This window comes from Hyperolius riggenbachi, chromosome 2 (genome assembly GCF_040937935.1).
Source record: "Hyperolius riggenbachi isolate aHypRig1 chromosome 2, aHypRig1.pri, whole genome shotgun sequence".
NCBI classification, from domain to species: Eukaryota; Metazoa; Chordata; class Amphibia; order Anura; family Hyperoliidae; genus Hyperolius; species Hyperolius riggenbachi.
The window spans coordinates 48,003,949-48,021,356 of record NC_090647.1 but is presented as its reverse complement, the minus strand read 5'-3'; the positions used below and the strand labels follow the sequence as shown (position 1 = coordinate 48,021,356).

Below are 17,408 nucleotides of genomic sequence, written 5' to 3'. Positions count from 1 at the left end.
TGACTTGTGTAAGGGATCGTGCAATGATCGTGCTGGCCTGCTCCCCCCTCTCTCTTATGTCCCTGCACCCCAGCGGCAACATAGAGTGTAACCCAGCACTGCAACTGACCTGTGTCCCCTGATCAGTTGTAGCAGAGAGAGAGACATCGTCACTGCCCCACAGACGCACCTTCAAAATGAAGTTGCTGCTTCCTCCAGGGCTCCCCGCTGTGTCCATGTCCGTGGTAGTTCAGACGCAGTGCATGTATCAGAGTCACGTGCAGCTCTGGGGATTCCCTTGCCTCTGTCCCGTTCGCTGTCTCTCATATGACGCCATCTAGTGGCGCCTTGAGAAACAGCGAGCGGGGCAGAGAGGCAAGGGAATCCCCAGAGCTGCACGTGACTGATACATGCACTGCGTCTGAACTACCACGGACATGGACACAGCGGGGAGCCCTGGAGGAAGCGGCATCTCTGTTTTAAACTGTGCGCCTGTGGAGCAGTGACAATGTCCTTCTCTCTTACAACTTACCCAGGGGAAACAGGTCAGATGCAATGCTGGATTATACACCGTTGCCACGAGTGTGCAGTCACATACGAGGCAGCCGGGGATGCAGCACATGAGTGGGGGATCATTGCACAATCCCTTACACTCCTCAGTGACAAGTCGGGAGGGCCCCCGGAGGGCACTGACCCGCATAGAAGCCGAAGGGGGGACTTTTGAGCACATTTTTTGTGCTCAAAAATTCGGCTTCTATGCGAGTATATACGGTACTTTCGGAGCTCACCTGCTGGAAAAAAGTTAGATTAATTGTATCAAGAGCATCATAACAGAGAAAATAAACTTGTAGAAGAAACTCAAGTAAAACAATTGGTAAGTGAAGGCGTTGAGGTGAGCTCACAAGTTAGTAGGTTTACTGACCTCCACATTTATGCTTACACCAATCTATTTAGAATGCCAAGGCTCGGATCAAGTCGCATCTCCTAGGATGTGACTGACCAACTCCAATCCTCGAGGGCCATATCCATGCCAGTGTTTAGGATTGACTGAGAAATATGTTCTACTTTATGAACCCCACCTTTTCTGGTTCAGTCCTATCAATTAAATTTGAGCTGTGCCAAAAGTGTGCAAGTACCTCGGCTCGAGGATTGGAGTTGGACAGCACTGTCCTAGGCGATACCTGTGCTTCAGTAATAGACCATACACTTAAAAGTAATTGGACATCTGGAAAGAACACAGGATGGTCATGTCTAGGAGAACTTCTGGAGAAAAATGATCGGTTTGGTCAGGTGACACTTCTGCAAGTCTCTGATTTGCTAGTCATGTTTATGTGCTAAATTAGGATGTGATCACAGCAAATCAGAGCTTTGCAAATCTATCAGCTGATCAAACAAATCACATGCTTCTCTGTGAGATCTCCTAGACCTGACCATCACGGTATACACCACAGAACCCTGATTATTTTGCATCTTCTAAAATGGAAGGGGAAAAAAAGTTAAAAACTGGCATGCAAGGGGCTATCATGGGCAACAACTACAACCTAATTTACACATATTTATCCATGTGTAAATTTGTTCTGAGCCCTTAGAAATGGAATATGTAAATATGAATTTTGGTATAGGTCTCACACCATCAAGTTAGGTCCTTCACAGTAACTTCTAATTTACAGGACTTAAAGAGGAACTCCAGTGAAAATAATTTAATATAAAAAGGTGCTTAATTTTTACAATAATTATGTATACATGATTTAGTCAGAGTTTGCTCATTGTAAAATCTTTCCTCTCCCAGATTCACATTCTGACATGTATTACATGGTGACATTGTTACTGTGGGCAGATTATGTAGCTGTTCTGCTTTAACAGACAGCTATAAACAGCCATTTCCTGTGTGTGTCATTGTTACATTGTGGCAGTTTGCCCAGAGTACCGTACGGTACCAGAGCCTCTTGTGGGAGGGGTTTCAGCACAAAATCAGTCATACAGCGCCCCCTGATGGTCTGTTTGTGAAAATCATTATATTTTTCATGTAAAAGTGGGTATCAGCTACTGATTGGGATAAAGTTCAATTCTTGGTCGGAGTTTCTCTTTAATCTACCTTTTAAATTCAGTTTAAAATTTGTAATCAAAGGGAACCAGATGTGAGGGATATGGAGGCTGTCATATTGATTTCAAAAAATAAATAAATAAATAAAAATAAATGAAAGTTACCATGCTGTCCTCCTGATTCTGTGCCTCCAGCACTTCTAGCAATAAACACTGAACGAGCATGCAGACTCAAGTCTGACTAGATTAGCCACATGCTTGTTTAAGGTGTGCGATTCAAACACTGATATCCAAAAGAACAACAGGACTGCCAGGTAACTGGTATTGTTTAAAAGGAAATATTGCAGCCTCCATATTACTTCCTTCGGGTGACAGTTAAAGCAAATTTTCTCCAGCTACGAGTATGCACACGGATCTAATTTTGGATTGGCCAATGACTGGACAATTTGACCACTTCCATGTAATATGAGGGCTTACAGATTACTTTGCAGAAATTGTGAAGGTACTCTCATACCATATCAAAGCGGTAAAATTGCCCAATCAAAAGTGGACATTTGTACACATCCTAAAAAAAATCTCCTGCATGTTCTCCCCTGAAAAGGTTATCAAAGTTGTAACTTCTCACTGTTGCAAACGCCCGCTGTGGTTACAACTAGTACAATCAATTGCAGAGCAGTGAAGAGTAGAGATGATCAATGAATAGAAACATTTCATGGATCAACTCTAGTAAAGAGAGCAATTGCTTTTTAGGAATAAGAGTCAACTTAGCTGGAAGAAACAAACTTAAAAATGTATGGTAAAACAATGTAAGGGCCTTTTTCCACTGCACGGCCGAATCACAAAAATCGCTAGTAATTTTTAAATCGCTAAGGTTGCTACTTTATCATAGAAATCATAAGTAGTATTTTCCACTATAGTGATTTGATTTATAAATCGCAAATTGCAACCGCTTTCTGGACCGATTTCAATAAGGGAAAATGCAATGCAAATAAAAAAAAAAAAATCGCAATCGCATAACAAAATTAATGAAAAATTGCAATGGCGGGCGTTTGTGATTTGTTATTGCGATTGCTAGTGGAAAAGGGCCCTAAGAGTTCAAACAAACAAGATAATGCAAATGAAATGGAAGATTAAAATTCTCACATGGCACATTTCCTGCGCTTGCTACATATAAGCCAGAGTTGTCTGCAGGCAAGTTGGAATGGTTTGCCAGCTCTTTATGAGGAGGATAGTCTCTTGACTTTACATCAAGTTCTGTTGGTTTGCTAACTGGATAGTCTTCAAGTCCTTCTTGTTTGGCTTTCTTGCTCTCCACTGAGTAATCAGGAGAGGTCGGCGTGGACTCTATGCTAGAGTATACTTTTTTAGAAATCAATACTTCTCGGTTAGGATACTGGGAAACTCGGACTGTATTATTCGCCAATAAATCTTCTGGTTCTTCAGGAATTATGGCAGCAGCTTCTTCCAAGCGCAGTAGACGGTTGTGAAAATCAGCACCACTTTCTTGATTTTCAACAATGCTACTTTCTACAGTTTCCTCGACCACTGGCTGCCTTCCATCAAAAATGTCTGGCTGATGGTCTTCATATCTTCTCTTAAAATCACAAGTAGAAGCCTGGGGTAACGGTTCAAGTTCATTCGCCTCCTTTCTAAATTTAATTGAATCCTTCAAATAAGAATGGTCTTCCTCCAGTTCAGTCTGCAAAGCCTGTCGACTTTCAGGCTTTTCAAATTCAACAACTTGGTTCACACTGACGACATTTTCATCAACAGGCTGATGTTCAAAAGCTTCAAGTTCTAACTTTCTCAAGGCAGTACTGAGTTCCTCATCTTTCCTACTTGGCACTCTGGTCTTCTCTACAGTTTCATCAAAGTCACAAACCTCTGCATCATCAGCTCCTTTATTAGGTAGATACCTTTGTTGAGGTTGGTGCGCTGCAGGGTCAACTACAGGGAGTGCCTCAAACTCATTGTCCTTGCTTGAGCTGAAGTGTTCAAAACTAATTTTAAATGGGGACTTAACCAAACTGACTGTTTCTGGTCTCATTTCTTCTTCTTCAGCAAGACCATTTTGAACTTCAGCATCAACATCTGAGATAAGTGGTGGTTTTGAAGCTTCAATTTCTAGTTTCTTCAATGCAGTTATAAATTCATGAGTATCTGGACTTTTGGATGCCGCTGACTTCTCTACAATTTCCACAGTCTCGTTTGCAGGTTCCTCACTGGGCTGAGGTGGCTGTTCTGTTTGGAGTTCACCAAGTGAGTCATATTCCTCCTTGAGCTTCTCAAAACTTATTTTAAATTCACTAGCCGTCTTTGCTGGAGCTACAGTTTTCTCTATATTTTCTTCAATAGGTTCTCTCATTGTTTCTTTAGTAAAGTATTCTTTTGCAGGGGAGCGTGCGTTACTTATTTCCATAAGTGGTGGATTTAAAGCTTCAATTTCAAGTTTCTTTAATGCAGATACAAATTCATGTTGATCTGGACTCTTGGATGCAGCTGACTTCTCTATAACTTCAACAGTCTCGCTTGTAGGTTCCCCACTGGGCTGAGGTGGCTGTTCTGTTTGGAGTTCACCAAGAGAGTCATATTCCTCCTTGAGCTTCTCAAAACTCATTTGAAATTCACTTGCAGTCTTTGTTGGAGCCACAGTTTTCTCTATATTTTCTTCAATAGGTTCTCTCTTTGTTTCAGAAGTAAAAGCATCTTTTGCAGGGGACTGCGTGCTACTTCTTTCTATGACTCGTGTATAAAATCCTCGGTCAGTCTTATTAAGATTGGTAGGTGACAGGTCTGGTTCCAACAAATTTCGAGAAACAGAGGAGGAGACTGTAATGGTTTGTTTGCGGTCCACAAAATCTTTTTTTTCCTGTGGCTCAATCTGGATTTCTTCTGTCTTTAGCCTTCTAGTTTCTGTTACCCTAGGGGCTTCCAACGACTCTTCTCTGAGTTTCTGAAGAGCATTTGTAAATTCCTCATCAGTTTTCTTAGGTATAGTTGACTTCTGGACATGCTCTACAATGCCCTCCACAGGATATAACTGATCTTCACTTCGATCCATCTGATCAACTCCAAACACACCTGGTGTTTGTGCTAACCAGGAGGCTACTTTCTGAGATGTTTGTTCTTCTTCCGAAAGGCTGTCATATGTGTTTGGCAATACTGAACCCTCTGATGGAAGCTCCTGAGAGTTCCTTTGTTTAAGATCAGCTCTAGCAGGCTTGTTCCTGATTGAGATATCTGTGAGTATTCTATCTGGTGATGCAGCTTTTGTTTCTCTTGGCTGATTTTTCTCCTCTACATTCCAGAAATGCTTTAAGCTCTGAAACTGGGAAGGGTTGGACAACTGTTCGCTTGGCATTTCAATTCTGTCCTTCAGAGAAAGCACTTTAAAGTTTGCTGAGCTGGGTAAATCCTTTCTTCCTTTATTTTCACGTAGAAAAGTTTCACCACCACTGGTCCTGCTTTTATAAGGTCCTGGCAAATCGGTAGCCAGTCCATCTGGTCTATGTTCTGCTTTCTCCTGATTTTGGAGAAACATGGACTTGTATTTGATTTCACCACCATAATCTCCAGAGGAATATTTAGTTTGTGGCAAATTATCTGAGAAGGGTTTAACAAAGAGATAATCATCTTTGAAGTCAATTTTAGGGGATTCTGACAAATCATGTTTAGACATTTTTTCTTTAGTCATATCAGAAGGAGATCTTGGTTCTTGGCTCCCAAACACAAATGGTCGTCTCCATGGTGGAAAAGACTCAGATTCATCACTAATGACTGTTGGCTTGTGTTCCAGATTACGGTTTGCAGTTTCAGTGTTTATGGCTTTTTCTGGAGCAAAGTCTTCTTCACTGAATGAAGTGTAGCTGCCTTTTGGCTTGGTACTCCCGTCAAAGGTTATTTTGCCTCCTCCACCGTAGCTTTTTCCAAACTCCAGCGACTTTTCATTTTGGTTAATATAACGAGTTGTGTCTCTTTGGCCATGGAACGTTGGCTCCATAAGGGCATCGTCCAAATCAAAGTCTGTAGGAAAACCAAGATAAACGATTTCCAGATTGTATAGTTGCAACATAGGCAAAAATAACCATGCTGTGTAGACATTCGCAGAGGTGTAACTAGAGAGTTTTGCAACCTGGGCTCTCTGGGAAAACTGTAATACCAAATGGCGGAGAAATGACACCCCGTATTTGCAACATTTTATAGAACTTATGACTCCATGTAGCTATTGTCTACTATATGCATCATAACAACTGCACAATTAGTTCTAGAAATTAGATTCACTAATATACAAAAAGGACAACACTTACAAGCATGTAGTGTTTGGTTTTACTTTTTTTTTTTTTAAGATAGCCATATCTATGTGAGCAATTCTATTTTCCAGTTAAACCTACAAGTAGGCTTCTAAACAAATATTTGAAACTTATCTGGTTAGAAAAAATAAATAAATTACCTATTTACTTATGCTAGTGTTAAATACCTGTCCTGTGTAACTCCACCCCCTACATTACTCTTTAGATAGTGTTGGCTGCACCCCCTAATTAAAGAGGAACCCCCCCACCTTCGAATCTGATGGACAGTAGAGGAGCCATTACAAGAAAGGGACAGATGAAAAACATACCACCACCATTTGAACCCTGCCCGCTTTGCTTCAGATACAGTGGAGCTTTTACCCACCAGATCCATTTTCCCGTCTTACTGCTACCTACTATCTAGGACAAAGACTTAGAAAGGCTTCAGGAAAATAATTTTGCCTTCTTATCCTTAGCAACAGCCCTAGCAGTCCTCTTCTAGTTACACCCCTGGGCATATCTACTAATAAACACATGATCACACTTAAAATGCAAATTCCACTTTGTCAAGAAAAGTATTATCCAATTCGTGCAAATGCATCTATTGCAAGGATTAACTGAAAAAATGTAATCTTGTTTATAGGAAACCAGAGAGGTTTCAAATGAAAAAACAAAAAAAACTATACTTACCCAGGGCTTCCTGCCGATGCATAAACAGGTGAGTCTTCCCCGTCCTCCTGCGGTCTGCTGTACAGCCCTGGTAATAGCCTCAGTCATGTCCAGTCTGGGTCTTCTGCACATGCGTGGACCTCCTGCGCATGCATAGTAGACCCGGACTGGCGCGTCTGAGGATTTTAGCAGGGCTTATCGCATGCCGAACAGCAGACCGTGGGAGGACGGCAAAGGACTCACCTGCTTATGCAGGATCAGGAAGCCCCGGGTAAGTATACTTTCATTTGGAACGTCTCTGGTACACTTTAAAGTCACAGTGTCACAGTCACAGTGTTTCTAATACTGGCATATTGGAGCGTCAGGATTGCAGGTAGCCAATGGTTTGGCCCAGTAGTTAAGAACGATTAACCATGACTCTGCTTATTACTCATGCAGTAAAATGGGAGTTTATGAGCAGTCTGTACCCAAGAGTAGTTGCCAAAGTTGCAAAGAAGCGCAGTTTAAATGAAACCTAAAGTGAGAGGGATATGGAGGCTGCCATATTTAATTCCTTTTTAGACAATACCAGTTGCCTGGCTGTCCTGCTCTTCCTACTGGCTTCAGATGCGTCTGAATCACACAGCTAAAAACAAGCATGCAGTTAGCCCTAAGCACATTTTTGGCAAAAACATCTGATCTGCATGCCCGATAAGGGTCTACTGGTACAAGTATTAGAGGCAGAGGATGAGCAAGACAGAAGTAGGAAGTTTGGGTGCCAGCGTTATTTGCACAATATGGGGCCCACACCTACGATTTTATGGGTTGCCTCTGGTGCCCAAATTCCCCTCATAGCCAAAGTAAAGGACACATCCGAGGAGTAAGAGAATAATAAAATCCACTTACCTGGGGCTTCCTCCAGCCCCAGCCAGCAGTCCTGTGCCTATGCCGCAGCTCCACTCTATGCTGGTGGTCCAGGGTCCCCTCTGGCGCAAGATGCCGACTGTGCCTGCGGCTCTCAGTCACGCTAACGTCATCCGAACTGTACTGCAGTAGTTCTGCGTCTGCGCGGAACAGCCCGGATGATGTCAGTGCGACTCAGAGCCGCACAGTGGAACGCAGGAAGATGCAGGCAGATGCCAACCTGGCGAGGTCGGCATCTGCACTGGAGGGGACAGGGAGCCAATGGCGCTGTGGTGAGGGCACAGGACGGCTGCCATGGGCTGGAGGAAGCCAGAGGTAAGTGGATTTCTTTTTTTTTTTGTTCCCCGGACCTTCCCTTTAAGTATGGCACCTACGGCCACTCTCACTTCCACAGCACCAAAATATTTGTCTGTTGGGTTTTGGTGGTGGTGGTGGTGGTGGTGGTGGTGGTGGTGGTGGGGGGGGGGGGGGGGTGAGTCTTAGAAGGTTAGGCATCAGTGTGTGTGTTGGGGGGAGGTCAGTTAGCGTTAGGCATCAGCAAAAGGCAAGGTTAGGCTTTGAAGGGGGGCAGGTTGGGGTTGGACATCAGTAATGAGGGCTCTGTGTGAGAATAGGGTTAGGTTTAGCTGGGTAGTAAAACATTGGTGTCATTACCAATATTTTACAATCTAAATTAGCACTGCAAAATAGTAGACTATCAGTAAATTTACCAATATACTACTAGTGGTTATTTCCTGGTGCCTTTTTGCATATACGGCAGGACAGCCAGACAAGGTGGATGGTTTAAAATCAAATAGGTCAACCTCCATATATCTCACCCTTCAGGTCCTCTAAGAATTTAATGCCAGTTTTAGAAATCATCAGATGGCCGCAATGGGGAAGAACAATTAGCATTAATGTACAACCACCCCCCCCCCCCCAAAAAAAAAACCTAGTGAAATACTGGTCTAGGTCTATAGCATTTTTTAATAAAAGTGGGATTTTCCTTTAACTTGTCTCATCTTAAAAGAGAACTCCAGCCAAAAGACCACACATTAAACCCTTCACAACTAGACCTTGCTTTTGCTAGGGATCGTCAAGAAGATGCAAAGAATATGCAAATTTGTATGTAAATGTATGTAGCTTTGAAATGGAGAGGTGGTATTCGACTGGTGTATTTTCAAGCTGCAAACATTTGCAGAAAAATACATTTGCATAATTCTGTATAAACTCAATGAATTGCATTTTCATCGACCATTCCTAGTTTTCACCTTTACTTCGTGACAAATTAGGCTCTTTGGGTGGCAATTTTTATCATCCGAACAATTTTATTGGCTATGCATTGTAATGGGCAGAAAGAAAAAAAATACATTTTCTCAGTTTTTGATAAAAGCTACAGATGTTTTTGGAAATTTTATTACAAAACTCAAATATGTTGCTGGGACAAAATATAGGGATATTGGGTTTTAATATAAAGTGGTACTTTTCCTATAGTGCACACTTTTTCACCTTTAAAAAAAACCCAAAAAATATTAATGGTGAAAAGGTTAATAAGGTGGGTAATTAATAGTTTTATTTTATGGGTTGTGGTTTCCATTGCATCCCCTCCCTAATGGTGCCTCTATTATACGTGCCTATCGCACGTCTCCCTTTTAGTTGTCCCCATTAACCACTTAAGGACCAGGGGATTTTGCAATGATCGGTGCTGCCTGGGCTCTACAGCCCGCAGCACCGATCAAGAATGTGGCAGGGCGATCAGACTACCCCCCTTTTTTCCCCACTAGGTGGATGTCCTGCAGGGGGGGGTCTGATCGCCACCGGCTACTATTGATTTGCGGGGGGGCTCCTCAAAGCCCCCCTCCGCAGCATTTTCCGGGCTCCCCTGCTTTCCCTCCCTCTCCCTTCTCCTCTGAGCGGCGCAGGACGGATATCCGTCCTGTGCCTGATAGGATAGGCTTCTGCCTATCAGATGCCGGCGATCCCCGGGCAATCAGAGGCCGGGGATCGCCGATCTACGTCACGGAGCTGCTGCGCAGCAGCGCCGTGTGATGTAAACAGCGGGGATTCCTTCCCCGCGTGTTTACATTATGCGTACGAGCCGCGATCGGCGACTCGCACACTGTTCACGGAGGCAGTCTCTGTGAAGCCGACGCCTATCGGCGTTAGGCGGTCGTTAAGTGGTTAAAGGACAACTGTAAGGAGGGATATGAAGGCTGCCATATTCATTTACTTTTAAACAATACCAGTTGCCTGGCTATCCTGCCACTAATACTTTTAGCTATAGACCCCGAAACAAGCACGCAGCAGATCATTTGTCAGATGTGACAAGGTCAGAAACGCATGATCTGCATGCTTGTTTCTGGTGTTATTCAGACACTACTGTAGCCAAATAGTTCAGCAGGACTGCCCGGCAACTGGTATTGTTTAAAAGGAAATATGGCAGCCTCCATATCGCTCATTACAGTTGTCCTTTAAAATGTCCTCTCGATTAAAGACCACCTTTAGTGTCCTCATCAGAGTGCCTTTACATACACTGCCCTCTACTAATTATCCTGGTGCACCTTGCAGTGGTTCCTATACTGTTCCTCTCTTGATGGCCACTGTGCTATTCCCCCATATAGTGGACCCTGCGCCCAGTTAGTGGCAATCCTTACTGTATTGCCTGGTCTAGTTCCCCACCCCTCAGTTTTCCCATGTAGTTCCCCTCCTCCCTTATAGATGTTCCGTGGTGGAATAGTGGTGTCCCTCCCCCTTATATATGTTTTTGTGGTTGTCCAGTAATCTCTTAAACACCCCCCCCCCCACCCCGGTATTGATTTCCCTCCCTGGTGGTCTAGAGCCTCTCCTTATCTAAAGTGTTCCCATGGTAATCTAGAGCCCCTGCAGGAAAGTAGATCTAAGAATATAGTTGTAGATATACTTTAGTATAGAAAAAGTTGTTAATATCCCTTTACGGCTGTTTGAGTTTTGCTGGAATAAAGAGATGCTTCAGAAAGATTTGAAATTTCAGAAATGTTTTAAATAAACAGAATTCAGAGGTAGACATTACATTCCATATATGAATCACTTTCACACCGCCATGCAACTGCAAGCAAGATCAGCAGCTTGTGGGAAAATGTGATGTGTGTCGTTTTGAAACATTTTCTATCAGAACAAATGTTTATACTAACTACATGTTTTAAAAGCTCCACCTAGTGGTTTGATTTTTAAAGTTCTAGAAACGGAAAAGAGCCTCACTAAAATGCTGCAGTAAAACAAGTGCCTAATACTACCAAAGCCAAGTCTCCCACCTCTGGACATAAAGTGACCCTCAGCCAAATAATGGAAGCAGGTGGTAAATCTGTACAGTGTGCAGCTTTACCATAATGACTGTTGGCGTTTCATAAAGTGGTAGTGTAAGTATAACGAAGCATGCTTAAAATAACTTCCAAAGGGTTTAAAACACTCGAAGTATGTGACATCACTGATCAGGATCTAATGTTAAAGTGGACCCAAATTCAAAATACAAGATTTCAGAAATAAAATCTATTTTCTAAATTATAATAATAGCAGCCTTTTTTCAGCTGCATGATGACAAATATAAAACGATTTACATTTATTGGAGTAACCACTCCCTTCCTTTCATATTGCCGGATTCTGTCCCGGCAAACTGGTGGAGTAGATGGTGTCCGGCAATGGAGGAATTGCTAATGGCTGCCCCCTGTATAATCCTAGTTATGCAAAGAGAAGGGTGAAAAGCAGTCACTGAAATGATCATAGGCTTGAAGGAGTGTTTATTTATCTTTGTATGTGTCAGAGTGGTGCAACTAAATATTTTTAATAAAAAAAAAAAAAAAAAAATGTTTGGTGTGAGTCCGCTTTAAGATAGAGGCATGTTGACCCCGGTATATACAGTACAAGCCTGGTCTTCCACGAATAGTGAACAAGCTACTGTCTGTGCTGGCCTCTGCTTGAGTAATCTGTCTCAAACTTTTCCCTTTGCTTTATAAAATAAAATAAAAAATAAATAAATAAAAATAAAAAGGGGGGGGGGGGGGCACTGTCTCTCTCCTAGCACAGTAAACCAGACGGATGTTTAGGCTTGCTCAGCTATACAGAGATGTGGAACCCAAACCCTAACCAGTATTAAAAGTATACTTTAAAAATAAAAAAAAAAAATCGTATAAAAAGGATGGCAATGGATTTCTTCAGCAACTGTAAGGGGAATGAGGGAATGAAAAGTTTTCATTCTGTGCTGCACATTCTGTACTTTTTTTTATTTTGCACAATACAGGATGGCAATTTTGAAAATAGCCAACTCATACGTTTTCCCAGCACCTTGGCTCTGTAAGTTATAGACCCAACTAGCATTTACTCTAACAGGTACTTGGTAAATCCTGAGGTAAAATCCAGGGTCAGTCACCTGAAGCAGAACAGAGATACCAGAAACCCAATGGTGCAGTATCGTTGAGTACAGTGGTGGAGGAGAAGTGATGGAAGTTTTATGCAACCACCATACCAGCATCCGGGAAATAAAATGTCCACACTCTGTTTGCCAGGGAGGACAATGTCACGGAAGAGCCATGAGACCAGAAACGCAATCGGTTTGCTGCACCAATTGCCGTTGGACGTGCCAGATCAGAATCTTATGTCCATGGATAACAGGCAGTCAAGCCTGGGGATCTCTGTTGTCTTCATAGGTGTTAGAGTTCTTTTCATGAGAGCAAAGTATGCTCTCTGAGAAGACCTGGTGGTGTAATTAACTTCATCAAGAGAGTTCCTTGCTGGCCAGTGACACAGAGGTGTGAAACCCTAGCCGGAATCCTGGTGTAATAAGTCAAAGGTTGTTCTAGCTGGTCACGCTTAGATGATCATTAACCTTCTTGCAGGGGCATAACTAGGGCCCTCCGGGCCCCCCTGCAGAATTTCAGAGCGGGCCCCCCCTCCCTGGGGCCCGCTCGGGGCAGTTTTGTGGGGGCTGGTGGGGTGGCAGCATGAGGGGAAAGCTTTGGCCACAGTCGGTGGGGAGAGGGGAAGTTTCACGTCAGCTGCTAGAGGGAGGAGTATGCGGTGGAACGCATAGAAGGTATGTATCTGCCCGCTGCCCACACTGTAACTAGCTGGAGGGGAGCGCAGAGGGGGGAGCCCCGGGGTGAGGGGGGGGGGGGGGACTTCCCCTCTCCACGCCGACTGTGGCCAAGGCTTTCCTCTCCAGCACCCACAAAACGGCACAGAGCGGGCCCCTGGGAGCAGGGGCTGCAGGGCCTATTGTTACGCCAGTGCCTCCTTGGCAACCACCGGAGGGCGCCGCTCAGGTCCCGCTGGACCAATTTTCACAATTTTGCACTTTCTTTGCTTGCTGCGTGTTGATGACGATCGCCGCCACTCACCGCCGATGCGCCGCTACCCGCCGCGTAACACCCCCCCCAATCATACATACTGTAGGACTATGGTAGGGACTGGATTGTGATCCCCTCTGAGGGACAGTTATTCACAAGACAATATACTCTGTACAGCGCTGGATAATATGTCGGCGCTATATAAATACGTAAAACAATAAATATGTTCTGTTCCTGGAAATCTGATGACAGGGAAAGAAAATACAGTCTCCGAATGAGACATTTGCTTATATAAAAGTCATATTCATAAAGAATCCATTAAATAAGAAACATCCCGACATACTAAATACATAAATGAAGAAATCTATTTTTATATTTTTACCACAGTGTACGAATATAAAAAGTGGCCAGCCTCCTCTCTTGACTATTCTCTCTCTCTAGTCCTCGCTTTATTCACTTTCTATTTATGAATCACTTTCGATTTATCAAACTGCTCGTTCCAAATATCTTTCAGTGGTTAATCTACCTCTATCACTCCCCCTTCTCTCTGTGTATACCTCAAGGCTCAGTCCTTGTAACTGCATGCTTCTATCTTTACTCCTCCCTCTGTACACTCAAATACTTCTTTAGCATAAAGTGCAAATTTCAGGCAAAAAACACCCCAAATTTACCTGTCCATTCCTCACTTCTCCAAATCCTGGAAGTGTTATGCTGCCCCTCGGCTACCTTATGGATGCCTGAAAAGTACTTGAAAGTCCTCTACAATTCTATCCATCTCTCTTCCCCCTCAGCTTCAGAAAGCCCCCACTTCATATTTAGATGTGCGACATTACTGCAATAGGCCACAAGATGGCAGCTACTAAAACTGCACAATGTACTCTGATATTTACCCATGAAAAACACATTCTCTCAACTCAAGATTGCAGTGAAATGTTAACCTCTATAAAAGGTACAAATAACTTGCCAAGAGTTGTGTCCTCTCACAAAGTTGTTGGTAACGGATTGCTGTAATGGCACTAGATTGGTCAAGTGTTTTCAACCTACTACAAAATAAAGAAGATCTGTGCTTAAACTAAGTGACATCTAGATTAAAAAGAAATATCTTCATCTCCTGCCTGTGGGACTTGATGCCAGTCTACAGTCAGGGAATCAGAAAATCTGAGGAATGGGACCTCACAGAGAAAACAAAAGTAAAGGAGTGTTGCTAACCAGGTTTCAGAAAATAATCATAAAACATTAAAATAACACATGAAGTGTTATGCCGGGAATACACGGTACGTTTCCGCGGCTCGATTATGCCGCCCGATTGATTCCCCCCGACCCTGCGGGCGAGCCTCTTATCTTCTGCTCGTTTTCCTCATCTTTTTTCCATTGTCCCCCATGCGGTATCGAGCGCGGAATCGATTGGGCGGATGATCGGACGTGTCGGAAATTATCAATCGAGCCATCTAAATGGCTCAATCGACCGGTACAAACCGTGTATTCCCAGCATTACACTGTAAAGACTACAACCAACTTGTACAATGCCCAAGATTTTGACCAGGTACAGTATGTGATCTATCGTACACTTTTGAATAAATCTCTGAATGCCAATATAGGGACAAAACACTGGTACTCTTAGCAGGAATGTAACTAGAACCCTGTGGGCACCCCAGCAAAACTGAGTCAACCAGGCCCCCTGCAAATCACTTGCGCCCCCCAAGAGCGAGCAGAGCGTGGCGGCAGCATCTTACAGTACCTGTTGTCAGAAGAGCAAGCGATATAATCTCTACAGCCACACTGTACAGCAACTACTTGTAGCTCCCTGACGCCTGTCACATGACATGCAGAGATGCACGTCACATGACATGAGACAGGAGCTGCAAGAAGCTACACTGTATGGCACAACTCAAGAGTTGTGTCGCTAGGTTCCCTGACAGGTAATGCATGAAGCTTCCGCTGCCATGCTCTGCATCTCGCGACAGAAGCTGCTCCTCTTGGCCCCCACCACTGCAATGGTGGGGGTAGTAGTGGCTGCTGTTACCCCCGAGCCTTGGAAAGCATGAAAGATCTGTGTAGGTTTGGAGTAGAGATGGTTATATCATTTCTTAGGGACTTAAAACTATAGATGCTGACAAGTGTATGTATAACATGTTTAATGCCTATTGCATAAGGATCAAATTCATAATTTTCTTATAAACCACCACCATTATTAACATCAATTGCATAGGAATCAAACTACACTTGCCAAACCGCCACCTTAATTTAGCGTAAAGAGATTGACAAAAAAACAAACAAACAAAAAAAAACCAAAAAAAACACAAAACTGGACAGATAAGTACGCACAAACATCTCCCCATCCCGCCACCTACTTTACATACGGAAATTAAAAGTAATGGATTTACACCTGCCCTGAACTATCAAAATAACACGGAAATAAAAGAAATTTGAGTATTGAGATTTTATGGGTGAGAACAACCGAGAAAATGACAAAATCTAAATTGGCTACATATGCAATAGTCTTAATTCTGAACGTGAGCCTTCCAAGGGTTTCCAAGGTTTCTAAACTCACTCTGCTACTTCTGTCCCAGAGCAGTCTGGGAGCTCAATCTTAATACACGCAGTGGAGTCAATCTCACAGCGATTCTCTTTGCCAACAGTAAAGATGCTGGCATCCCTGATGCATTGTGTGTAAGCCAGGAGCCCCAGTGTCTTGGACTCATACTGAATAAAGACTAAGTTAACACCAACCTCTTCCCGTTTTTCTCAGCACTGGACAAGTCTACACTGCTGAGTGACAGGAAGGAGAAGGGCGGGACTCGGAATTTTGAGACATTCATATGCAGTCAGCTATGTCACCTACTAATTTCTACCCCATTTCCCATTAATGGGACCTGTTTAAAACATTAACACCCACTTGTCCCCCTCCCCCAGATTAACTTTAATGCTTTTCTCGGCCAGATCCCAGCTTGTACACTAACTTCTGTACTTCCATTAACCGGCCTCTGATTCTTAGTTCAGCAATCTGCTCATTTGCTACAGTCAAATCTAACACCTGCACTAACTTGCCATCGACTTCTTAGCACAAGCAACTTAAAAACAGATTTCTTTACCTTGACTTTGCTGAGGAGATGTGGCCGGTGGAGTCTTCCGCACGGCAGCGTACAGAGCATTCAAACCTACAGAACAAGGGGGGAAAAAAACCAACAACACGTCTTAAACGTCAGCGCAAGTAGAAAGAGGTAATTTGAATATATATTGTATGGTTTAAAAGAAAAATTCCACCTATGACTTACAGGTTGGAGTTGCACTGATTTGTTATAGCAGTTTAATTCTTTGGGGGTGGGTTGGTCATTTCTAAATCCTCCCCTGCAAAACCCTGCCCTTACAGCAGCTCAATACCTTGGGGGCGGGGTGGTAATCTCAATCCCTCCCCTGCTTAACATATCTGTTTACTAGGCAGCTAAATATGCTCTCATGGAGAATGTATAAAGCTGAACAACTCATAACCACTTCAATTTTCAAAGTAATGGTCATAAAAAAGTAGGAAGGGTGAGGTGGGTGGGTGTGAGAGCTCACTGCAAACAAGCATTTGCGAGTTGACCCCATTTAAAATTTTGCATAGCATATATTTTTCTTAAATTTTTCACCCATATTAATAAAACTAAAGGAGTCTGAAACCTCTGTGGTCTGATCCTGAACAGAAAAGGCTTATATAGAAAGCTTGAAAAATTAAATAAGGACTAAATACAAAAAAAAATAAAAATTAAGCACTTGATCATTATGACAGTGTACATTATATGTTAATTACAACATTTCGTACAGCATTATAGGTAATTTGCTTGATTATAAACAAAGGATTGCGAAAATAAAATTTTCAGAGACTCAAGAGGCAGATTACAATTGAGTGTTGGATTACACAGTTCAGTATTTTACAATTCATTTTCCTTGGCTATGTCACATGATTGCTTGTGTCTGGCATGCTACCAATTAAGATCTGCTGAATGCGTTTGCTCTTGGCCACGCCTATTCCAGGCAGACCTGTACAATGCACAAAAAACAGCAGACTACTTAAAACAAAAAAATTCTGAAAAGTGCCAAATTCATTTTAGTATAAATTTAAGTTTCAAAAGACTGAACAATTGCAACCATGTTGCATAGCCTTCATCAATTTCATCAATTACAATTTTTAGGTTGTGTAGTCAAGAAAGGCAATTGAGATCAAGACTGACAATGCAAACAATGTAAA

The 17,408-nt window shown here is 42.9% G+C and overlaps 1 protein-coding gene across 14 annotated transcripts in view; it reads right to left on the bottom strand.

Annotated features, from left to right (window-relative positions):
* The window catches only part of SYTL2 (synaptotagmin like 2), a 206,458-nt gene that overhangs the window by 52,303 nt on the left and 136,747 nt on the right, over window positions 1-17,408 (bottom strand). For 10 of the 14 annotated variants that reach the window (XM_068266750.1, XM_068266751.1, XM_068266749.1 and 7 more), the window contains 2 exons: window positions 16,273-16,338; window positions 3,166-6,045 (listed from right to left, as the gene is read on the bottom strand). In XM_068266750.1, the coding sequence (XP_068122851.1) occupies window positions 3,166-6,045; window positions 16,273-16,338 (2,946 nt within the window). The remainder of the gene's footprint in view (window positions 1-3,165; window positions 6,046-16,272; window positions 16,339-17,408) is intronic. The other 4 variants (XM_068266760.1, XM_068266761.1, XM_068266762.1 and 1 more) reach the window with 1 other exon arrangement.